The sequence below is a fragment of the Myotis brandtii genome, unplaced genomic scaffold (genome assembly GCF_000412655.1).
Source record: "Myotis brandtii unplaced genomic scaffold, ASM41265v1 scaffold751, whole genome shotgun sequence".
Classification (NCBI taxonomy): domain Eukaryota; kingdom Metazoa; phylum Chordata; class Mammalia; order Chiroptera; family Vespertilionidae; genus Myotis; species Myotis brandtii.
The window spans coordinates 53,702-79,109 of record NW_005370994.1 but is presented as its reverse complement, the minus strand read 5'-3'; the positions used below and the strand labels follow the sequence as shown (position 1 = coordinate 79,109).

At 40.7% G+C, this 25,408-nt stretch overlaps 2 protein-coding genes across 2 annotated transcripts in view; one reads left to right on the top strand and one right to left on the bottom strand.

Annotated features, from left to right (window-relative positions):
- The window catches only part of USP13 (ubiquitin specific peptidase 13 (isopeptidase T-3)), an 86,801-nt gene extending 77,175 nt beyond the window's left edge, over positions 1-9,626 (top strand). The window contains exons 19-20 of the mRNA XM_014530621.1: positions 4,473-4,557; positions 6,773-9,626. Coding sequence (XP_014386107.1) covers positions 4,473-4,557; positions 6,773-6,866 — 179 coding nt within the window. The 3' untranslated portion in view covers positions 6,867-9,626. The remainder of the gene's footprint in view (positions 1-4,472; positions 4,558-6,772) is intronic.
- A 9,698-nt stretch (positions 9,627-19,324) lies between these two features.
- Positions 19,325-25,408, bottom strand: part of PEX5L (peroxisomal biogenesis factor 5-like) — a gene marked incomplete at its 5' end in the record, with an annotated part of 50,904 nt that continues 44,820 nt past the window's right edge. The window contains one exon of the mRNA XM_005883023.2: positions 19,325-20,294. Within this exon, the coding sequence (XP_005883085.2) occupies positions 20,090-20,294 (205 nt within the window). The remainder of the gene's footprint in view (positions 20,295-25,408) is intronic.

Genomic DNA, 25,408 nt, shown 5'->3' with positions numbered 1-25,408 from the left:
TCCAGTTTCTCCCCGTATGAGTCTAGGTCCCCAGAGACTCACCCGGAACTGGAGTTCAGAGCAGTCGGGAGCTTGTGACTCTCTTCCGATTCAAAAAGACAGCCGCGTCCTCAGTTGCCAGCCCTTGCCGCGTGCGCCTCCGTACCTCTGCACTTTACTTCCGCACCTCCTCTGAGTCTCAGTGTGCTTTTCTCTTTCCTTCTAGTTGTAGAATTTCCACTCAGCCAGCCTTCCTGTGGTTCTGGATGATGTCTGTTTTGTCTTTTAGTTGTATTTTTGAAGTGGTTGTGCGAGGCAGCAATTTCCGGTGTTTACCTATGCCGCCATCTTGGTTTCTCCCCACACCCTCTCTTTCTTTCTGAGATAGGAGTGGGTTCTTAGTATTGGGGCAGGCAAAAGGGAGGGCAGAGCAGGGTAGATTCCCTTGATCACTATTTCAAAAAATATGTGCCAGGCAAAATGGTTGTCATTCATAACTGTTTTTGGCTGGTTTCTGGTTTCAAACCTGGGATATTTTTGGTTATTTGGAGTAGTTGATGTGACAGCTAGTTAATGGTAGGAAAGGCAATCTCTGATTCCTTTCTCTTTTAAGTAATTCTTTTACTAATTTATACTCCAACTTGTACTTTGGTAGGTGGATTATAAAAATGAATACAATAGAAGGTGATGAAAAATAAGTGAAGAAGTAGAGTCATTCCTTCATTCACTCATTTATTTATTCATTCAACACATACTTATTAAGTGCCTTCTGCATGCTAAGCACTGTTCCCTGTACCTAGAATATTTCAGTAAACAAAGCAGACAAACTTCTCGTCATTGTGGAGCTGTATTTTAGCCTGGGGTAAAAGGAGATAGACAGTAAATAAATGCCCGCATAAATATGTGACTTGGCAGGTGTTACTTCATGCTACATGGACAACAGTAAAGCCAGGTCAGGGATGAGAGTGGGAGCTGAAGAGGGAGTCGCTCTTTTATAAGTTGGCTCAGGAAGCCTCTCTGATGTGACATTTGATCTGAGACCTCCAGGAAGTGTGGCTTGAGTCATGTGACAGCTGCAAGAAGTTTCAGATAGAGGGAACAATGAGAGTAGAGCAAGCATGTCAAACTCGAGGCCTGCGGGCCACATGTGGCCCACAACGAATATTTTTGCGGCCCAGCCAACATAACGATATGTAAGAAATGTTTTAATAAAAATTTCCTAACTTAATTTTTATAATATCCTGTTATACATAACTAGAGGCCCGGTGCAAAAAAATTTGTGCACTCGGGAGGGTCCCTCAGTCCGGCCTGTGCCCTCTCACAGTCTGGGACCCCTTGGGGAATGACCACATGCTGGCTTAGACCCGCTCCCCAGGGGATGGGGCCTAAGCTGGCAGTCAGACATCCCTCTGGTAGCCCGGGAGCCCTCGGGGGATGTCCACTTGCCAGCGGGGAGCAGGCCTAAGCTGCAGTCAGACATCCTTAGCACTGCTGAGGAGGCGAGAGAGGCTCCCACCACCACCGCTGTACTGGCAGCCGTCAGCCTGGCTTGTGGCTGAGAAGAGCTCCCCCTGTGGGAGCACACTGACCACCAGGGGGCAGCTCCTGCATTGAGCATCTGCCCCTGGTGGTCAGTGTGTGTCATAGTGACCAGTCTTTCTGCTGTTAGGGTCAATTTGCATATTACCCTTTGATTATATAGAATTATTAATAACAAACTACAATGACTACAGTTCGCTAATGACTAATTACTATAATCATGTTGCATTCATTTTCCTTATGTGCCTTATGCACAGGTGCACCATTTCTCTCCACTGATACTAGCAGCAAATATTTTATCACACCATTAGTCTTGTACTGACTTGTTTGGTGTGCGCAACAGGAAATATTTCACTTTCGGAGAACAAGAAAAATTTGCGTTATGCATATTAATTTGTGCAGTTATTCAGTGTCTGGTAAGTTAATGTTCAAGAAAAAACAATTTTTATTAAAATGTTCTATTTTATGTTAACAATTACTCATTTATTTCATCCCTTTGTATTCAGCATGTCTCTATCGAAATAAACCTATGTTTCTATGGAAATTGAAACTTTTGTTTTTTTGCGGCCCACATAAACTTAACCCTTGTTTATTGGGCCCGTGTTAGCCTTTGAGTTTGACATGCTTGCTATACTCTATCTATGGTAGGCAAAATAAGGCTCCTTCACGGAGGTCCACACCCTAATCCCTGGAACCTGTGCATGTGTTATATTACATGGCAAAGGGACTTTGCAGATGTGATTAAAGCTGTGGACCTTAAAATGGAATTATCTTGTATTATCCCCGTAGGCCTGTGTTCGTCTCTGGGCTTCTGTACCAAAACACCATAGACAACAGAAATTTGTTTCTCACAGTTCTGAAGGCTCAGAAATCTAAGATCAAGGCACCAGCAATTCAGTGTCTAGTAAGAGCCTACTTCCTGGTTCATAGACAATGCCTTCTTACTGTCCTCATGTGGTAGAAGGGGAGTAGCTCACAGGCTACTGTAGGAGTAAATTTCACTCTGAGGTATAGAACACCATGGGAAGTTCTCTGACAGTAGTAACTACAATTTGAATTCCATTTCCAGACTCTGATAGCTGTACTGAGAAGAGTTGTAGGGGCAAGGAAGGAAGTAGGGACCCCAGTTAGGAGGCTCTTATAAAAAGCCTCCAGAAGAGAGATGATGGTGACTTGCTTGAATCAGGGGTTCCTAGTGAAGGTGGTAAGAAGTTGTTGGATTCTGGATATATATTGAAGGAAATGCTGACAGGATTTGCTGATGGATTGGGTGTGTGTAAAGTGTGAGAGAGAAGTTAAGATTTTGTCCTCAGTTATTGGAAGAATGGACTCATCATTGACTGAGACAGCTGAGGCTAAGGAGAGAATGTTCAACAAACTAGGAATGAAAGGGAACTTCCTCAACATGGTAAAAAGCATCTACAGCTCACATCTTTCTCAATGGTGAAGACTGACTGCTTTTCCCCTAAGGTCAGGAACATGACAAGGATGTCCACTCTTGCCACTTCCATTTAGCATTGTAACAGGAAGTTCTAGCCAAGGCAGTGAGGCTAGAAAGAGAAATGGAAAACATCCAGATTAACAAGGAAGAAGTAAACCTATCTCTATTGCAGATAACATAATTTTGTATATAGAAAATCGTAAGGAATCCACTAAAACACTATTAGAACTACTAATGTAGGAACAAGATCCATATACAAAATTCAATTGTATCTCCCTACATTAGCAATGAACATTCTGGAAATTAAGAAAATAATTCCATTTAATGCCATGAGACTGGATAAATCAGGACAGGGGAAAGTAAGTTCTGAGGTCATCACCACTGAAAGGTCAGGGAGATGAGGAGCCAGTGAGGCAGCTGGACAACCAAGAGAGGGTTGTATCCTGGGGGCAAATATTTGAGGAAGAAGGAGGTGATCAGCTGTGTGTGATGTGTTGAAGAGTGAATAAGCTGAGTGGGGATTCACAACTCAGGAAGGGATGAGCATGGGAGAATGGGAGAAGGAGGGGGACGGGCAGAGGTCTGCCTAGAACCAATACTTTGAAAAAATGCAATAAAGATTGAGTACTAGAAAAATGAATATGCAAGTCCATTTTTCCTTATTAGATTCAACAGACATGAATATTCTCAAATCATCATAAAAGGGTGTAAACACTCAATTTCTGTAATCGGTAGCAGTTTGCAAGTGGACTGGTACTTGTCCCTGGAATCCACTTTGTGTTGTGTAGGTCTAGGTTTGGCCAGGGGAGCAGGAGCTGAAATTCATTTAATGGAGAATCCTGTATCAAATGGCAGGAGGTGCTTGTCAGAGAAAAAAAACATCAGGTTCACCCTCTAAGAGGCTGTCTATGTCCTTGTTCAGAAAGCATGAAACCTGAATTTTGGTCCCATATAGTTTAGAATCACGAGCAAGTCAGAAATCACAAGAAGCATATTCCGAAGCACTGTCCCTTTCTATGAATGGTAACAGCTGTCTGCTGTCTTCCCTACAGTCCTGACATTTGTATGGTATTTTATTCTGAATTGCTCATTTAAGCCTCGTCCAACCTTGTGAAGTGGGTGGGTGTTTCATCTTTGTGAAGAAATGGGCCTAGAGAGATGGGACAACCCCTTTGCCCTCATGCTGCTTGAATGTGAGAGAGCCCGGTCTACCCTGTTAAACCCACGAATTTGCTGCCAGGTTGGCTGCAGGATTTTTACATCCCTTCCAGATACGAATTGAATGTCAGCTGTACGTTGATGGTTGATGTCCCACTCTGTTATGACTTTGAAGGTTGAATTTGGTGTCCCTTTGGGTGGGTTTGTGGGTGAATGGGTATAGCAAGGTAAGTAGACTTTGTCTTTCAATTTAAACAGTTGCTGGATTACACAATCATTGGCTTTAAATTCTGATCAGAAGTGCTGTTGGTTTTCTAGAAATGCTGCCTTGTGACTGTTGTTTCCTCTTTCATAGTGTACGAATTATTTGCATTCATCAGTCACATGGGAACATCTACAATGAGTGGCCATTATGTTTGCCATATCAAAAAGGAAGGAAGGTGAGTCTTTTTAGAAGGTAAATAATACATGTGTTTTATTGAGCGCTAGGCACTGTACTAGGTGCTTCATATGTTATCACATGTGGCTTTCACAATGGTCTTGTAGGATATACTCTTAAGGCCATTTAAGACACTGAGGCTCAGGGAGGCCAAATAGCTTGATCTTAGCTAGTAATTTCTTGTGTCAGAGCTGGTATCCAAAGCCGCTCTCAACCATCATGCCATCATACCAAGGTAATTTTCCACAGTAAAGATGCATCCTACAGCAGAATGTATGTCATATTGGAAACCTCCATAGGATTGCCAGATTAAGCAAAATAATAATAATAATAATAATAATAATAAAGGAAAACCAGTTGCCCTATTAAATTTGAATTTCAGGTAAAGGTAAGTGAATTACTTTTTGAGTAAGTGAATTACTCAAATATTGCACGAGACATACTTATACTGAAATATAATTTGTTGCCTACCTGAGATTCCGATTTGACGGGGTATCCTGTGTTTTATCTGGCAACACTGAGCGGTCAGTGCCTTGCTTTATTGCAGCCTTGCAGAAGGACTCATGGCACCTTAAGTAGAATTGTTAGGTGTGTGGTGAACTGGGAATGAGACAGATTGGGATGTGAGGCTGCACCTGTCTTCAGAACCCTTTCACTGGGCCAGGTCCCTGCAGGCCCCTCTGGTTTCCTCCCAGGAGCTCCCCACTGAGTGGCCTGGGGGTTGGCACTCCTGCTCAAGGCAGTGCTTGGGCCCTGTGGATGCTGAAGAAACATGTGACCTTGGCCTCTCTTAGAGGATGTTGACCTCTCACCCCATGCCTCGCACTGCAGCAGTGACCAGCTCTCACCCAGCATCGATTGTGTTCCTTTTTGCTGTATCTTTTGGTCTTGTTTCCACTTGCTTCATAAAATAGTTGAGCACAGAGACTTGATTTATAGTGAATTCCTTTTATTACCCGGCCTGATAGCTCTTTTAAAAATGCTTAAGAGAAATGGTTTAATTATAATTTAAAAAGCAATAAAATTCATCATAAGGAGTTAGTACAATATAAACACATACAAAAATATGTCATCTGGAAGCCTAGGGATAATCAATGTTTATATTTGGATATATTTCTCTTTGTTTTATTGTTTTCATTGGGAGAGGGTGTGTAAGACTATACACACACATACTACATATAACTATGCATATGTATTTATAACATTACTAAAAGTTTAATGTACATAACAGATATAATTTCATAACCTGCTTTTTCTCATTTTGTATTATATTGCAATTATTTTCTCAATTTAGCAAATATTCTTTGAAAACATTTTAATAGTTGTATATTAGTTCACTGCCTGGCTAATTTACTTCTGATTTTTAGTTAGTTTTATAACTGAGGCTGAAACAAACACTATTATACATAATTCTTTGACTCAACTGTTTTTTTAAAAATATATATTTTATTGATTTTTTACAGAGAGGAAGGGAGAGGGATAGAGAGTTAGAAACATCAATCAGCTGCCTTCTGCACACTCCCTACTGGGGATGTGCCCGCAACCAAGGTACATGCCCTTGACCGGAATCGAACCTGGGACCCTTGAGTCCGCAGGCCAACGCTCTATCCACTGAGCCAAATCGGCTAGGGCTGTTTTTTGTTGTTGTTGTTGTTTTGTTATTGTTGTTTTTTTAAAGAAACAGTTTATTTTTTATTTTATTTTTAAATATATTTTTATTTATTTCAGAGAGGAAGGGAGAGGGAGAGAGATTGAAACATCGATGATGAGAGTCATTGATTGGCTGCCTCCTGCATGCCCCCTACTAGGGATCGAGCCTGCAACCGAGACATGTGCCCTTGACCAGAATTGAACCCAGGATCCTTCAGTCCTCAGGCCAACATTCTATCCACTGAGCCAGACCGGTTAGGGCTCAATTGTTTTTCATTTGACTCAATTTTTGAGGTTATTTATGGATTTCTGCAAAAAAAAAAAATTACGAGATCAAAGGATTCAAAATGTTTGGAGGCTCTTTTAGTAACTACTTTTCGATTGAGCTCGAGACTTAAAAAGGAATGGTAATTTCCCACCAGCACTCTGTTCCCTTTTATATAACAGACGAGTTTGGTTATCTTAAAACATCTTGATTCTTTTATGCATGACGCAGTAACTTTTCTTCGGCAAAGTTTCCCGGAACTGACTTAAATTCATCAAATGCTTCTGTGTTTTGTTTTCAGATGGGTGATCTACAATGACCACAGAGTGTGTGCCTCAGAAAGGCCCCCTAAAGACCTGGGCTACATGTACTTTTACCGCAGGATACCAAGCTAAACCTCAGATGTACAAATCGGCGAGAAGCCATACGCCTTTTTAATTTGCCAAAAAAAAAAAAAAAAAAAAAAAAAAAAAAAAAAAAGTTGGGACAGCCAGACATGAAGGAATACATGGGGGTATTTATAGTTTATTTAAAGAACATCATTTGACGCCTTCTGAAATAGAACTGGGAAGACATTTCTATTAGCAATGATACACTACTGTAGATAGTTTTTCTTTTTATAAATGTTCGAGGAGAGAATGATTAAAAAGAGAAAAGTGTTCCTATTGCTGGTAGGGAATCTGCCACTGGCACGTGCCACCAGGAATGTGCCACCAATCCTCAGTTTTGCTTTGGGGGTCAGTGGTCTGGCCCCACCCACAATAAATGAAAAGCCCACTTTTGTTTCATAGTGAAAATCAGTAACTGGGCTGGGCTTTATTTGTGACATACTTTTTCCATTCAGTACAATAATTCCCGACCTATCTGTGTATAGTAAATGAGAGTATCTGCAATGAAATGTTTTTAATTTAATCCCATCACAATTCAGAACACAACTGTACGAATGTGTGTGAGACTGAGATTGAGAATCTCAACGAGGAAATCTGTGGCGGGTTGGTTTGGAAAGGTTAAAACAGTTGGCGTTAAGCATAGCTGGGAAAAGCAAGGACATCTTTTAAAGAAACCATAACTCAGGAACAGTTGAAAAAATTAGTTCCCTGCTTACATTTTCAGGCATAAACTGGATGGAGTTGTCCCTTTAAGCGCTGTCAAGAATTCACTTGGGTGTGCGACATTTGGTGGTGTAACGCCAGATGCCAGATGCCCAGAGCAGCACAATATTATTCTTTGCCAAAGGTAGATGGATTCTGTGTGTCAGCAGCCCTTCCCTCTAAGGTTTAGTGTGTATTTTTAGCTGATCGCTTCTTACCATCACACATGACAAGTCCTTGGAATCGTGCTAAGTGCCCCGAATTAGTCTGTGGTTTTTCTCCTCCCTGAGCTCTTTGCTTGCCTCCATTTCTACATTTTCTGGGGCCAGAGTCTCACCTCTGCCCTTTCTTGGCTAATCACCTCCTGACTTGCCTTCACTGCTTGTCTGCTGCCACCAACAATGCGATCTTGGGCACGTCCAGGGGTTCAGATGCAAAGAAACCTGGCATGATGTTACGAAAGACCATCGTTTCCACGTGGTACTTCAGCACGTTAATGGCAGCGTGGGATTAGAATTTCAGGTGGGATGAAAAAGTGGAAGGCTAGGGCCCTAGAGTTCTTCTACTGCTCTGCACCAAGTTCCAGTCTCTGGAGTTTCTATTTCAGATGATTCAGTCAAATGAAAAAGGATTTGTTGCTGTCCGCTTGACATGCCTTTGATTGGTAGAAAGGATCTTTTTAGAAACTGGAGGAAGATAAAATAGAACCAGTTGGGTGAAATACAGCACAGAAGTGGATTATGACCCAGGGAGCTATGAGTTATCAGGATTTGGTTATGATGGGGCCTGTCGCACAGAGATCTGTGAGCACAGAGCCCAAAGGCGGGTCCCGGAGCCCTGGGGGCTGCCTCTAGCTGGGCACGTCCCTCCTCCTCCTGTGCCTCACTCTCTTTGTCTGTACAATGGTATGATGACATCTCTCTTTTTCCAACTTTGCTTTGCAGACATGGTGAGATTGGATACCTTGAATCTTTAAAGAGCAGCAGGTGGTGTGCCATGCGGGGTGGTCCTAGTGGAGTAGGTTCCCTCCTCTCTCATTTGATGTTTTCTTCAGTTTGGGAACAAATGAGGTTGGCATAAGGAGGGAGCTCATGGTGCAGTCATTCTCTACGAAACTCTGCCCGCTGGGGTCATATTTAATGCTGACTGGAACTCTTTTACATGAGTCCTTGACTCCCGTACAAATCCCCACGCTCAGAAACCTTACAGAGTCTGGTCTCCTTAGGGCTGAGTGAGTATCCTGGAATAATGCCGCCAGACACATAAAAAATGACCAGTTTTCATGCTATTACAAAGCAAAGGCCTTTTTTAGGGGTGGGGGCATGATTGAGGATTTGGATTGAAATGTGGACAAAGATAGCATGTGTATTTTGCACAAAATAAAAATTTTATAATAAAACCTTGCAAAATGGATGGTATAAAATAAGTATAGAAAATTATAAGCGATACAATATTTAATTTAATTAAGCAGAAAAATTAATTTAGCCCTTTTTGATGCCTAAACATACTGTAAAAAAAAAGTAATATGGCTGCCTTTTTTTTTCTGCCTCAAAAAACAAAGGGCTATTTCTACAAGGCAAAGTTTTGTATATGGGCTATTCTTCATTTCAGATGGAAAATTGGGGGAAAACTGGAGCAAATAATGAGTTTCTTTCTGCTTAAAAAATGTATTTATATGTATTCCTTAATATATATAAGGCAGGTTTCCCTGGAATAAAAGTCTGGAACATACTGCTTAATTTTACACATGTATGTAGATGAAATTATTTGTAACTGAAAACTGGAATCAATAATGGGTTTTGTCAATTGATTATCAGCCTGTTAGGAGTCCTCTGTGTGAGGCGTGGTGGTATAATTGTGAATTTCTTACTGTGTGTGGGTGCACGTGTGAGAGAGCCCTTTTTCCTGTAAATATCTTTTGATATCCATTTGTGTAAAATCCCAATGAATGTGTCTTTGGAAAATATAATGTATCAAAGTTTTTATTTTGTCAGTTGATCTAAATGTCCATATAACTAATTAGAAATCTGGTTTGGTTCAAATTGGGGTATTTTTTTTTTTTAAGGGAAAAATAGTATACGGAAAGGTCTATTGGAAAAATCACATTTGAATGCTGTTTTGCATCAGCATTGGTTCAATATTTTGACTTAGCTGTTTCCTCCCACCTACAAGAGAATGTGCCTGACCTTCCCCTGGGCTCGCTTTGGGCTGCGGGAGGTCTAGTGTGAGTAGTGGGAGCCTGGGACTCCCAACACCATTTATTCCCCTGAGACCTGAAGTGGATGGAGCCGCAGCTGCAGCTTGTGGTGAGGGCTCCTGGGTTTGCATCCTGACTCCGCCTCTCAGTGTGATGGGGCCAAGTCACTACCTCCCTGGGCCTTTTTCTCTAAAATGAGTGGGTTAGACCAGATAAGCTCAGAAGTCCTTCCCTGTCCTAACAGTCGGTTCTATTTTTATTTTCCTCTTGGTACTACTGAGATCAGACTGTAAAATATGATGATCACATAGGTTAGATGCTATGTTTTTGATTTGTTACAGCTAACCCACCCCAGCTTAGAACCAATCTCATTTTTAGTGTTTCTATCCTGGCTTCTGTTCTACTTTCTTTGGTAAGTTTCCCATTTTCCCACCGTTCGTGAAACTCTCCACTTTCCAGTCCATGAGGTACGTTGTTACCATCCCTTTCAAAAAGGAAAAAATCATTTAGAATACTTCCTGCTCTGAAAAACCTCAGAACTACCTTCAGCTAAATCTGTCACATTTATACAATATTTCCTTTTAAAAAAATATTTTTATTGACTTCAGAGAGGAAGGGAGAGAGAGAAAGAGAGAGAGAAACATCAAAGATGAGAGAGAATCATTGATCAGCTGACTCCTGCACGCCCCACACTGGGGATCCAGCCTAGGCATGTGCCCTGACCGGGAATCGAACCCTGACCTCCTGGTTCATAGGTTGACGCTCAATCAGTGAGCCATGCCGGCCGGGCTATCCAGTATTTTCTTATTCTAATTCAATTCTAGCTGTGATCCCCAAATAAGTGCTAACAAAGTTGTCTACCACAGAAAGATGCATTTTTCATCTCGTAGGACCACCGTTGCTAAGTCACATTATCTGTGGGGAGATGACAGGTGACAGGGGCAGGACCAGGGGATAGGATTAGGTAAAGTGTGATTCTGTCCTTTACCTTAGGGCAGAAATCCTAGGTTACAAAACAAGGGTCTGTCTGAGATTGTCTAAGCTGGTGACATGATTACCACACCGTGGCTCAGAGATTCCCTACTCAGTACGTCATCCCGAGAGTTTGTATTAATATTCTCTAGACCTGCGCTGTTCAGTCCAGTAGTCAATAGTCATATGTGGCTAATGAATGGCCTCTTGAAAGTTGGCTTGTCCGAACTGAGCCTGTGCTATGCATATAACATGCACACCAGATTTTGAAGCCTTGCTACCAAAAAATAAAAGGGAATGTAAAATATTTTATCAATACTTTATAGTGATTACATGCTGAAATGACAATATTTTAGATATGTTAAATAAGATAATGAAAATTTAACTTGTTCCTTTTTATCTTTTTTAATGTGGCTACCCAAAAATTTAAAATTAGACACGTGACTCTCATTCTTCTATTGGGCAGTGCTAATCTAGACGTAGATGGTGCGGGGTAGGCAGCGCCCTGCCTTAGGTATGGAAGGTAATTCTCCGAAACATCTAGACAGAAGCAACATGAGCATTTTTGCTGGAGTCAGGAGCACCGTGAGGCACAGAATGCCTTCCAGAAAGCAGAAGATTTCTCTGTGTAAAAAAGCCAATATGTATAAGACCCCAATGAAAAGACAAAAGCAAATGAGCCCCAAACCCTGTTCCTTCGCTTTGCCTAGGAGCCTCTAACTTTGGGTTTATTTTTCAAACCACTGCCAGGTGCCAAGGATGTTAGCCACAGGAGGGTGCTGGGCATGTTTGTTTCTCTTTAGGCAACATTCTCTTGTGGTGTCCCCTCCCCAGGTATTGTTCAGTCTGCTCAGAGCCGGGCGTGGAGATACTGTGTAGATCTTGCCGCCCCAGACTCACCGCTCCTCTCGGCCTCGGCAGAGCAGGTTTCGATGTTGGCTCTCGAAAGCGTTTGTATTTATTTTATTTTGCACTAGTCACAGTTGGTGTTTAAACTATCTCAGATGTTTGGGGAGAGTATTTGCCTGTGATGCAAAGAGAGATGGATGATTTGTTGCTTCACTTGTTTTAAAATTAAAAGCTATTCTCACAATCTGAGGTCCCTTGATGACTCTTTTTTCTTTCGTTCTTTTGCAAAATGCCAGGTAAACGAATGCTCCTCTTTGTAGGTTCTCACCCATCAGTGGAACAGGTAACTTGAGACAGTGGCTAATTTTATTTCCTTTTAGGGTTTCTTTGTGTGGGCACCCAGGCAGCCTGGTCCCCATCCACATTGGAACATCTGTTAAGGAGGGAGGAGCCAAGGCAGGGAGGAGTCTGGTGTCCTTTAGACTTTCTCTACTGATATGTCCAGTTGAATATTGGGGTCAATCGAGACCTTTCTGTGGCTCCCTGACTCTCAATTTGCTGATGGCTTCCTTAACGCAGCAGAATCTACACTAGTTGCATCAATAGATTCCAGCATTTCTATGACCCCACCTTTCTAGGTTGTATAAGTTTCCCATGGCTGCTCTAACAAATGACCACAAAATTAGTGGTTGGGGGATGGAGGAAAAGGTGATCAGGAGTCCAGTTTGGGACCCGTTGAGTTTGAAATGCCTACCAGACCTCTATTTGATGTTGAGTAGGAAGCTGAATATACAACTCTGGATTTTGAGAGAAGTTTCCTCTGCCTGGCATGTTCTTTCCCCAGAAATAAAAATGTTTGGAATTATGCAAGGGCTTGGGAGAGGAGCCACATTCACCACTAAGTAGATGGACTTTTTATCTTATATAGAAGAGCAGTGAAGCAGGAAAGAGAGACATCCAGCTTGATTTTTACAGAGAGAATGGAATTCTACCAAGTGTGGCCTCAGTTCAATAGAGGGGGTAGTGAAGAGGGAGAAGGGGTGCTTCGGTCTCTTGGTGTAGTCAGTCTTCATCTGAGCCAGCTGTTCCTTCCATCCCAACCTCACCACTCAAGGACTTTAGTTAGTAAATGTTTCAGAAACACAGAAACGTCCATCTCAGTGGCATCTCTCCTCTGCTCGGAGGCGAATTTAAGAAGATCTATGATCTCCCACCTTTAGGGCATCTCCTGAGATCTCACCAGCTCACAGCCTTAACCACCCTGGATTCCTTTCTCCCTGAACACATACCAAGCTCATTCCTGCCTTGGCATTTTGCACTAGCTGTTGGCTCTGCCAGGAACGCTTGTCCCCAACTCCACTCAGCAGGCTTCTTGCCATTCAAATCTCAGCCCAAATGTCAGCCAAGAGGAACATTTCCTGACCACCTATAGATAATACCTTATATGTCTCATTCTTCTAGCACTTCGTAGAACATAATATTGTTTTTTTTTATTATTATTAAAGTACTAGAGGCTCAGCACGCGAAATCGCACGAGACCCTAGACCCACCACGCCACAAGACCCAGACTGGTCGTTTGGTCGTTACGGTGTTATGGCCACTGGCCTTTTATAATATAGATTTGTTGATCCCTCACAGAAATCTGAATTCTTCAAGTGCAAATTTGATTTAATTTACTTAACCACTGTCCTGCACTAGAACAGTACCTGTACATAGTAGGTGCTTAAATATTTATTGACCAAAAAGAAAAAGAAAGACCCTAAAACAAATATATTTTAATGCTTTTATTCTAAAAAAAAATCACAAAATCCAAGTTTAGGTTGAATAATATTTTAGTCTTAAAAAATTAACAAGGAAGATTTTAAAGTTTTTGTTTCATATCTAAAAATGCACTCCTGATTTCCAGTTAACTCATGCAAAATCATATGTAGTGATGGTCCACAAAAGGACCTTTTAACCAGTAGTAAAAATGGATTCTATTTGAATTGAAGCAATTCTGATCCCCAAATCTCATTTTGAAAGATTTCTGAAAAGATCTTGAAGCCATAAGTTTATTTGAAAACATAATTTAAAATTACCCAAATATAAATACAATTTAATAATGTGAAAAAGGGAAGGCATGCTTCCAATAATGGTACAAAAATACTACCTGAATCTTAGTACTTTATAAATTATAAGCCAACCGAGTAAATTAAATACATCAATATAATAGGTTATTTTTGTGGTAGTAATTTTATTTCAAAGAGCAACACAGGGAATTATTAAGAAGAAGCCTTAATACCAACAGAGTTGTCCTATGACACATAATATTTCATTAAATACACAGACATATTATCATGTAGTGTGCCGATAACTTTTACACCCCCCATTGCCATTAATTTACTATAGGTCACTTAATTTGGGTTGGTGTTAACTTAGAAACAATGTAAACATTTAAAGTTAAATTTCTCTGTTATCTATTTTAGCTTAAAAATGAAATCCCAAGATTTTAAACATTATTGAGCATAATAAATAAGGAAGCATCACAGAAGAATTCCTCTCAAAACAGTATTTTTAGATTAGATAGATATACAGTATCCATAGATATACAAAATATATAGAAATGTCTTTTCTAAATAGTTAATAAATGCTTGTTACAGTTTGTAAAAAGTTTACTAAATTAATCAGTTTTTTTTTTCAACCCATGTAAACAAATTTGCGTAATGAAAATGGAAGAGGGTTTGGGTGAGATGACAGGGAAAATGGAAAGGAAGTTGGTAAAAACTCAGGTTTGCTCTATTTCCTTTACACACTGGTAACATTTTCAGTCACAAACACGTTCCTCACAGGGTGCAATTCCTTTATGGTATCTATGCGAACATTTTCCTTATCTCAGTGAAAGTGACAAATGACCTCGTTGAGTGTCTATCCCTTATTCCTTTTTGTGTCGCACCATTTCACTCAAATAAAAAGAGCACATTTTATTGTTGAGCAAATTGTCCTTTTTTCCATCTTAATATTATTTTGAGTGCAGGTTTCTAAGGGAAGTGTCCCACCCTGTAACATTGCAAGTTCGTTTTCTCTTGTAGAGAAGGTCGTGAGAAAACAGTTCTGAGATGGGGTGCTTGTTTCTAGAGGGTGTTTTTTTTTCTTCTTCTTCTTTTTTCTCTTTTGGTATTTCTGTAAAGGTTGCAAGTAGCGAAAACTTTATTCAAGGCAAAATACCACATGTGAGTTTGTTAAACCTCACACTTTAATTTTCGTTTTTTCTCCTCTTAACTCTTCAATGTCTCCACACAAAGGTCTTTGCTGTGTGTTTGGGAAATACTGTCTTTGAGCTCATATGTGTGTGTGTGTATGGGGAGTTAAGGGTGGATGAAATGGTGACAAAGCTGTTCTAACAGAACCCCTACTGCCTCACTGAGCTCTGCTCCCTCCACTTCTGGTCTCCTTGTCCTGATTTCTTCATATAGCAGGGATTACAGACAAAGGCCATGAGAAGACTTCAGAGCTGGTCTAAGTGACCGTGAAACCACCTCATCATCCCTGAATTTCAGTGTTTTTAGACATATTGACCAAGTCCAGCTTCTTAAAGGACATGGATTCAAGTAGCTCACCTACCATACAAATGGGAATACGTTGAGGACATGGTGTGGCATCTACACATTTGCTACATGACATTTGTGGCTATTAAGGCCCCATGTTCATTTCCCTTATAATGATTTTCATTTACCTGGCATTACTCTAATCTCTACCTTATTTAGAATCTCAGTATTTCTAAATTTATTCCTAAACTTTTGGAAAATGTTTGAAATGCACTATTCAGCATTCAGAACCCAAAACTGAGCTGAAGCAATCAACACAATTTTGTTCAGTAGCCTTCGGATACGTGGATTTTGCTTAAGTTTTAGATCTGTGTGCCTCTACTGGTCAGAGGAGTAGTTTGGCACTGGCTGCAACGCTGCATAAACCAGACATGTGGATATCTGTCAAGTTCAGTGTGACGGCATGAAAACAATCTCAAGGATAGGATATTAAAAACAAATAGAAAAACTGTAACACAAAGTTCATGAAAATGCTTCCTTGTTCAGAAGCAAGGAAAAATAAGCTAACCCATGCGGCGTAATCATGCACTGGGTAAGTTCACATTCAGTAGTGTTGTCTTGCATGCTTTGGTTAATATTTGAGTAGGCAGATTTGCGAGGATTAATGCATGCGTTACTTCTGCACCTGAGGTTATATGTTTCACTTTTTAAAAATTGCCTTTTTACAAACCTTATGCCAGAGTTAATCTCCGACACTCTTAAAAAATATATATATGTATCTACTTAGTTCAAAACAGTTTATAGTTCAACCAGTTCTGCAAATACTGAGAAGGTAAATTGGGCAGTAAAATCCAGAGAGGGAATGCATTTGGAATTATTTAGAAAGGTTAAACTTAGGTGTGTGCATGTGTAGTCATTTCTAAAATAAGAGGCCTCGAAAAGATGGCACACGAAGGAAGCCTTCAGAATACCCTGCTTCGAAAAAGCATTTCAAGGTGTAAAACAACAGCAACAACCAGGTGAAAATACAGCCCGGTTCTGTGGAACTGATTCAGGGACAAGTGAAGAAGGAGCACAAAGGGAGCTTGCTTTTATATTGCCAAGGAGCTCACAAAGTTTATGGGAAGTAGTTTGGGAGCTCCTGGTACAAGTGGGGCTAGTACAATTGTGTTTAAGTCTTGCTTGTATAGCAACACTATACTAGAAAGATTGATCTAGTGCAATTATCTGGACATGGACCCAAGATTCAACTCAGTAGCTCTTGATTATTATGCTAAGTGAAATAAGACAGTCAGAGAAAGACAAATACCATATGATCTCATTATATGTGGAATCTAATAAAATAAACTGGCGAACAAAATAGAAATAGAGGCATGGATCCATGGAACAGACTGATGGCTGTCAGAGGGGTTGGGGGAGGGGGACTGGATGAAAGAAGGTGAAGGGATTAGCCAAAAAACATACATGCACAACCCGCAGACATAGACAACAGTGTGGTGATGGGCAGAGGAAATGGAGGGCGGGGTCAGGGGCTCGGCAGAGGTGGGCAAAGTGGGGGAAAGTGGGAACATCTGTAATAGTGTTAACAATAAAAATAAAGTAAAAAAAAAAAGAATGAAGAAATGGCATAAAACTGTGGAAATGGGTGTGTCCTGGACTTTCCAACCCGGTTAAGTATCACTAATTTGCTGTTTTAGTTAAAACGCAGGTTGGCTGAGAAAGCACAGCTCACAGTTCTCTATGAAAGTTTCTTGGTGAACAAGATCTGCCTTTCTTTCAAGGAGTCATGGGGCGTGATTGTGGGAGAAAGCAAAGGGAATGGTGACTCAATATGATTAATCCAGTAAGTGACACTTTACTCCTTCCCCTCCCCTCTCCTATCCCTCCAACTCCTCCTCACATTGAGGTCTACAGCACAGAGAAATAGCCCGATAGACATAGTTATAACCTATTTTGAAATTCAGCAATGATCACTGGCCTTCTCTGCATTTTCATCTAATCTCCTGGTGAAATTGGTCCTTGAAAGGCCACTATGCATTTGAGTGGCCACTCTTGTAAAATTGTACCATCTTCTGAGAGATCTTGGGCTGCTACTCGGTAATGCAAGAGAGAAGATAATCAAGGCCTTCCCAGAGCGCTTCCAAGGGAACCAAGGCCATCCTTTCAAATGGAAAGAGTAATATAAATGACAACTTTACACCATTACGATAAGATACCAAAAACAATTTTTCTTTTTAAAAAAATGTGTATAAACTTAAGAAAAAGATGTATACAATAAAGACTGTTCTAAGATCTTGCTACTTACTTTTTGGTGTTGCTCTGATTGCTATAAACTTTCACTTGCTTTTAAGTAACTGTTTTAACTTAATTTTATTAAAAATATTATGAAAAAATGTCTTGGGCAATAATTCTGCACCTCCTGACAGGTAATAGCTTAGGAAAATCTTGGTTCTGATGGGCACTAGATATATTGGAGAAAGTCCTACCAAATGCTCTGCAAATGACCAAATTATGAAGGGAATGGAAAATTGTTCACTCTCGCTGAAAACAATTCCTTGGAGTTTGAAGTTGCTTTATATTCAAATAGCAAAATAAAACGGGGGCCCCAAATTTGCCAGTACTTAGCAACAATCAAGTTAAATAAAAACAGTGCACATTTACCCAACTGTCAGGCTTTAAATTGTTACTGATCTCATGTACGTAGTGGCAGCAAAGCTAATAAAACAGTCTATTATTATTGCAAATCTAGTTACTATTGAAAGTCTAGAATGTTGTCATAAACAGAACTTTTGTGAAAGTGGCTTTGAATCCTTTGTTTAGAGGTTCCTAATGGACTATGACGGATGCAAGTCAGCTGGCCAGCGTGGATGCACAGGGATACGGAGGAGGAAGGAACGTGCCGAGAAGGGATGCTATTCGGTCAGGGATACTCAACCAGGTAGCTACATTGGTTGGAGGCTGGCCCCATGAGTCCTTCCCAGGCCGGATTTCTAGGATTCTGAAATTCTGGAGAATACCATTCTTGAAAATCTTGTTGAGCTTTTCTTTGCCTCTGAGCCTGCAGGAAAGTAGGTCAAGATTGGTTGTCACCGCTGCCCAATGGTGAATGCCTCAATGCCTTGCCTCCTGCTGGTCCTGCTGGAGGTGTCACCTCACCCGAGTGAGCTTTGACAGTGAACAGCAAAGCTGCCACCACATGCCCTCAACTTTTTGTCTTTATAAACTAGAATAGGTTATAATGTATGTAAGCCTCAAGGATTTGTGGTTTCATGTTTACCTGAGGCCCTGTCCTATGCCAGGGACTTTGAATGTAACAGAGGAGACCATTTCTACCTGCACCCTGAGTTCAGTATGTGTGCAGTAGAAGCTAACTCCCCAGTCAATTGAACTATCTTGATCCAAATGCTGTTTTTTCCTGGTTAACTATAATCATGAGTAAAACCAGCTATTACTAACCAAAGGGCATGAAGAAAAGCTGGGATCAGATTGCTTTGGGAAGATTCTGAAGGAAGCAAACTGAAGAAGAATGGGACAACTTATTAGGACTTATTAATGGGACAAGTTACCGGAACTGGGCATTGGTGAAATTATATTTTGGTTAGCATTTTGCAAACAATTTTTCTAATCCTTTCAAAAGTGATGTCTTTCTCAATAATTGCTGAGCGCCCAACAAGCACAAAACACGCTGAAGAACTGAGTGGGATGGAACCAATGGAATAAAAGACCATTGCCAACGGGAAGTCCTAGTACTTGATAAATATTCAAGAGGAGAGCCTAGGGGCTTGCATCTTTCATGTGAAACCCCTGATGTTCAGGGAGATTCAGCTCGAAAGTGCTGATCTCTGTCACTTGGAATGCAAAAGGGTGAGCAATGAGATTATGATGGAACTCAGAAAAACACAATTTTTAGGAAAAATGTATTTATCACTCTTAAGAAATGCCATTTAAAATATTAACAATTGAAAAGGAATATCATTGTGCAGGGCAGTTAGTAAGCAAGTAAAATATGACATTTAAGTAAGTTAATGTTAACTCATTAGAAATGACGACATCATCAAACTTCCGTCCTGCAGAGAATGCATGAAGAAACAGTGTCTTACCTCTTGCTTAAGGTCAAACAGTCTCAGACAGCACGTGAATAAGATCTGTGTTTGCATATTTACACCCTATGTCACATCTGCTTTGAGGAAAACACTCCTTCAAAACCCTACACTGTGAAAAACTATTTTCAGGAATTTTTATTTGGTCCATTGAGCTAACAAGGCTGAGTTCCCAAATCTTATCTTTTTCCCCCCCCCCCCCACGTTAAAAATTGGAGCAACAAAACAAAACTCCAGCAAGGCATAAATGAGATATTAAAGTGCATATATACAGTCCCAGAAAAGTTTTGATTGGGAACAGCAAAAATTTCTAGTGCAAAAACTGCTTTTGCCAGCAAAGCTCCTTCTCTGGAATCAAAAAGCTACAGTAAAAGTTAAAATTGGAACGGGTTTAAGCAATGCCTCTTTTTAGTCGAGTTAATATTTGTGCATGCACCTCGGCCCAAACTATGTTCAATCTTCTAAAAGGGGGAATTTTAGGGGACAGTTCAGAAATAGTCAGAATTCCCTGATCTGAGGCAGTGCTTTCTCCAGGTGTCCCACGAGCAAGTTCCTTAGATGTGTCATCAGCCGCAAGTGGGGACGAAAATCCAAAGAAGATGTTTTGCGACAGGCTTGCAGCTTGTGGAAAGAGTATTCACATAGTTACTTCATCTTGGTTAGTCTTGAGCCTCTCGCTTCTTCTTTCGAGCCCGACCTTGACTCTATATAACATTTTGTGCTTTGGGATCTGAACAGAGACTGGGCATTGTCTGTAGGAATTCCCTCAGGCTCTATCACCTTGGCCTTTTGAACATCCGGTGTCACCATTTTGGAATTCATAATAAAATAGGTTTGCATTTCTGAGTACACATATGGACAGGGATTATTATTTTTTCTTTTCTTTCAAGGATCCAAATTGAAAGCTCTTAGGAGGACATCCAGGTCACCGAGATTGGCCGCCTGGAAGAGTTCTGGTTGGTCCATCAGAGACAGTGCGATTCTGAGGGCAGCCCAGATGTTCCCGGAGATGGCAGGATGAGGAACTTGCTGTTGATTCCGGCTTTTCCTCTGCAGACTGAGGGCAGTGAGAAAATTGCTGACCGCTTCTCTAAGAGGGGAGAAAAACAGTCATTTACAAATGCAACGCATTTCAGAGTTAGCAAATAAGACAACAAAAAATGGATGAAGTTATTTTAGTCTAAAATCCTAAATCACCTTTCTATGGTGTGTGGGCTCATCAGATGAACAACTTTCTGATTCTGTCATTACTCTTTTGTGAAAAATCATCGTTTAATGTAGTGAGATAAGAAAGAAAAAAGCAAAGCAATTTTTATTTAGGAAAATCATGTGGGAGAAGAAGAATAATGGCATTGCTAACTCTTCAATGCATCCACTTTTCTCAACTCCAAGAATGACTTGAAGACGTTGGCCATTCACAGATGTGGTTTATATAACTAGGGTTGAAGAGGCAACATTTGGTCCCACTCAGAAACAAAGTGTCTAACTTTTCCTATTAGTGGTAGAAATATGGGGAGAAGCAGGGGTTGAGTTCAGTTTCTTATCAGAGAATCTGGGCTTGTATCCCATTATGTAACCGTAGGCAAATTTTTTTATCTTCGACAAGCCTCAGTTCCCCCGACTATATAATAGGGAGAATAGACGTCATTTTAAAACCTTGTGAGGTGCAGTCAAATCATTTTATGTGAAAACTCTTATCATTAACTTAAATTGTTCTCAAAGTGTTGTTGGAGGAACCCTGAGGATCAATGAGGCCAAAATAATTTTTAAAGTAATCCTGAGATGTTATTTTACCTTTTACTCTTATTCTCTCATGAGTGTACACTGGAATTTTCTAGGGACCTCATGATTTACAACATCCCACAGATTGAATGCGGAAGCAGAAATGAGTCTTCTTTTAAGCAAAATATTAATAGATTCACAAAAATGATAAAAGAATGCCACTCTTCACTAAACACTTATTTTTGTTTTGTTTTTTTTTTTAGGGGTAAAATATGTAATTTATATTAACATGTAATTAGTTTATTATATTTAAATGAATCTTTCAAAATTTTCTGTTTAATTTCTAATATGGTAAAAATTCATAGATAAAACGCACATAAGAAAAGCCTTTGAGGTTCTCAGTAGCTGTTAAAAATGTAAAAGATGTCTGGCTTGTGTGGCTCAGTTTGTTGAGTGTCATCTCATGCATCAAGAGGTCGCCAGTTCAATTCCTGGTCAGGGCACATGCCCAGGTTGTGGGCTTGATCCCCAGTAGGAGGCATGCAGGAGACAGAGTTTATTCTCATACTAGTGGCCCAGTGCCCGGATTTGTGCACATTGAAAGTAAATTAATTAGAAGAAATATTTTAATGCCACTATTTGCCTTTCTCTATAATAGAAGTGTCAACCAAATTCATGATTGACAATGACAGACTGAAACACATGCGTGTGATTGGCACCAGAGAGAGCTTTATAAGTATCATGCATGTGCGAGTCAACTTAGCCTTTTATATATATATAGAATAAACTTGCTTAATTAGACCTGCTTTCTGATTTAGCTAAACTTTTTCCAGCCCAGTGAAGCACCCCAACTTCTGTTTCAGGTAATTGTCAGCAACACAGCAGTAAATATCAACATGAAGCAGATTATTACTGTAGATCATGCAGGGAGAACAAAGGGTACAATATTTAACTGAAGCAGTATTTGACTATATTCTGTGCAGTGACAAAACCTGAAGTCATTTTCAAGGTCCACCATTTCTTACTTCTTTTCAGTTGGGTCAAGTTTCTAAACTTTCTAAATCTCTGTTTTCTGGCTAATGAAAAGAAAATAGGGCCCTAACCGGTTTGGCTCAGTGGATAGAGCATCGGCCTTCAGACTGAAGGGTCCCAGGTTCGATTCCGGTCAAGGGCATGTACCTTGGTTGCGGGCACATCCCCAGTAGGGGGCGTGCAAGAGGCAGCTGATCGATGTTTCTCTCTCATTGATGTTTCTAACTCTCTATCCCTCTCCCTTCCTCTCTGTAAAAAATCACTAAAATATATTTAAAAACAAAAAAAAGAAAGAAAGAAAATAGGATTCCACCGAGTCTCCTATCTACCTACTCCAGGACTTCTGTGAGGATCAAATGAGATGAAGCATAGGAAAATGCTTCATAGACATTTACAAAGTGTAAAATGTTTCCACCTGGCTATAAAGCAAGTCGTGCTCCTGGTCTAAAGAAACTCCAAGGAGGCTAGTTGCTAGGGAGAGGAAGCCAGGCATTGCTACATGACGTCATTACCTGGTGCCCACAGCGACCGTTTCCGGGCTGGGCTGGGCTGTGGGCCACATTTTATGCCATGGGGTCTTGGCAGCGTTGGCTGCGACTTGGTGGGCTGTCGCTCCGGAGTGGCGGCGGGGCCTGTGTCCCACTTGGGGGAAGCTGAGTGTTGATTTGTCAGCACCAGGTCTGCGGTGCCATTTCTTTGTAAATGGCCAGTGTGTGTCATGGCAGCTCCTGCATTGTCTGCCTCCTGGTTGTCAGTGCGCATCATAGCGACTGTTTGGATGGTTGGAGGGACATGTAGCACATTAGCTTTTTATATATATAGATTATGATTTATTAATTATTGTATTATTTTCCACACTAACAACTATAAACCTACTTTTGCCCACCTGGTATTATTATCAAAGGGGATGAGATTTATTTTTTCATTAAAAAGGGGTCCTCACTTTTGAAATGGTAAGATTCCTTGGTCTAAGCTCTACTCTGGTGCTCCAACTGACGAAAAGGTAGCATTTTAAGCTGTATCCTCATTTCAGGCCAACAACTTCCTCTCCTTACTTCAACTGTACTAGGGTAGGGTGTGCCTTTGACTTCTTATAGAAAGTGTGAGATGACAAATAGTGAGTGTTATAACGTATACACACACACACCTGCAGTTCTTAAGGGGCACGTCCCAGACTTTGTACCAGCTCCTGGCTCTCCTCTGAGCCACATCTCTATTGAGGGTTGTTATTTCCTACACATATGCTTACACCCCCAAGTTAAACTTACTTTCAGAATTCATTTTGTGTCTCACTTGATGATCTTTTTATTTTTTCAGGAAAAAAATGCAATATGTTTATCACTTCACAAGCTTTCCCATATCCAGCATGACAATGTAAGATGTACAAAACAGCCGAGAAATTCCAAAGTTGCTATTTGATCCAGATGGACAGACTTAGCCAATAAGAATATAGGATGCACAGTTAAATTTGAGTTTCAGATAAAAACAATGAATAAGTTTCAGTATAAGTATGTCCCATGCAATATTTGGGAAATATTTATACTCAAATTATATTTACTATTTATGTGAAATTCCTACTTAACCACGCATTCTGTATTTTATCCAGCAACTTTAACATTGACTTGCTTTTGGCCTGCTTGAGGATTAAAAGTCCACACCTCACCAGGGTTGCCCATTTCTACTTGTCATGGACCTTCGGGGATTCCTGCAAATACTTGCTCTACTGAGGCTTACATCTGTGATTGCCAAGCAAGTGTTCTATTGGCCCCTCAAGTATGTTTTCTACATTAAGAAGTTGCAATAACAAAAAAATAAGAAAGCTCATCCATCTTGGCCAGTATGGCTCGGTGGTTGAGCATTGACCTATGAACCAGGAGGTCACACGGTTCAATTCTCGGTCAGGGCACATGGCTGGTTGCGGGCTCGATGCCCAGTAAGGGGTGTGCAGGAGGCAGCCGATCAATGATTCTCTCTCACATTGATGCTTCTCTCTCTTCCTCTCCCTTTCTCTTTGAAATCCATAAAAGTATATTTTAAAAAACAAAAAAAGGAAAAAACTCATCCAGGAGCCTTACAAAAGCCTCCTTTAATTGAATTCAATGTACCCACATGCACTTATGTATTCATTTGCATCTCTCCTTGTTCCAAAAAAGGACCTAAGTTGTCTCATAAAATATACCTAGAAAATAAGTGAGTAAAATGCGTAAAGATAAAAGCAGGTTGGGGACATCAGAGGAAGCCAGGGATGAAGTTAACATACAAATGGACACTGTCAGGCCTGAGAGGCGGATGTGCAGGGATGGCCCTCCGCACAGCTGCTGTCATGAGGACCTCAGCAAGGTCACAATGTCCACCGCATAAAACAAACCGGTTGCTCAGGGGTCGCTCAGGTTTCCTGGTTTTGACCCGAGCAATCAGTGACTGATGAATGTTCTTTCTAAGATCCCTTTATTATAAATGTAGCTTCTAGTTTCTAAAGCCTCAACATTTGTCAACGGCACAATGTCCTAAAGCAGTTCAGAAACAGGAATTCTTCAGATGGCAAAAGGATAATAATAACAATAATGATACTGTTATAATAACAGTATCTAAATAATAACAATGATACTGCTGATGACAGCAGTAATAGTCATAATACCGACTCCTGCTAGGTATTGAGCATCTGCGCTGTGCTGGGCAATTATACTTAAACTGCACAATAATCCTGCAAGATAGACATTATTACTCTGCCACCCCCTTTTTTGAAGCAGGTGAAGAAATTGAGGCTCACCGTTATGTGCTCAGAGTCATAAAACCAAAAAACGGCAGAACTGTGACTTGAGTCCAAGCTTATCTGATTCTAAAAGCCTGCCTCCTTCTGGGAATGAAAAAGGGTTTGCGTTTTTTTGGTGGGGGTTTAAAACTGACATTGAGTTCTCTCTCTTTTTCCAGTTATGAAAGCAATACCAGTTTACTTAGAAAATAGGAGGAAAAAAAAGAAAAAGAAAGAAGAAAAAAATCACCCGAACTTTCATTACACAAAAGAAACAAAGGTCGAGGAGAAACCAAGATGGCGGCATAGGTAAACACTGGAAATTGCTGCCTCCCACAACAACTTCAAAAATACAACGAAAAGACAAAACGGACATCATCCAGAACTACAGGAAGGCTGGCTGAGTGGAAATTCTACAACTAGAAGGAAAGAGAAAAGCACACTGAGACTCAGAGGAGGTGTGGAAGTAAAGTGCAGGGGTACGGAGGCTCGAGCGCTCGGAAAGGGGCTGGCACCTGAGGACGTGGCTGTCTTTTTGAATCGGGAGGGAGTCACAAGCCCCCGACTGCTCTGAACTCTGGTTCCGGGAAGTCTCTGGGGACCCAGGACTCGTAGGGGGAGAAACTGGACTGGCTGGCAGCAGGCAGAACTCGGAACTTGAGGGCAGCTTTCCCTCAGAGGTGCTTGCAGCAATTACC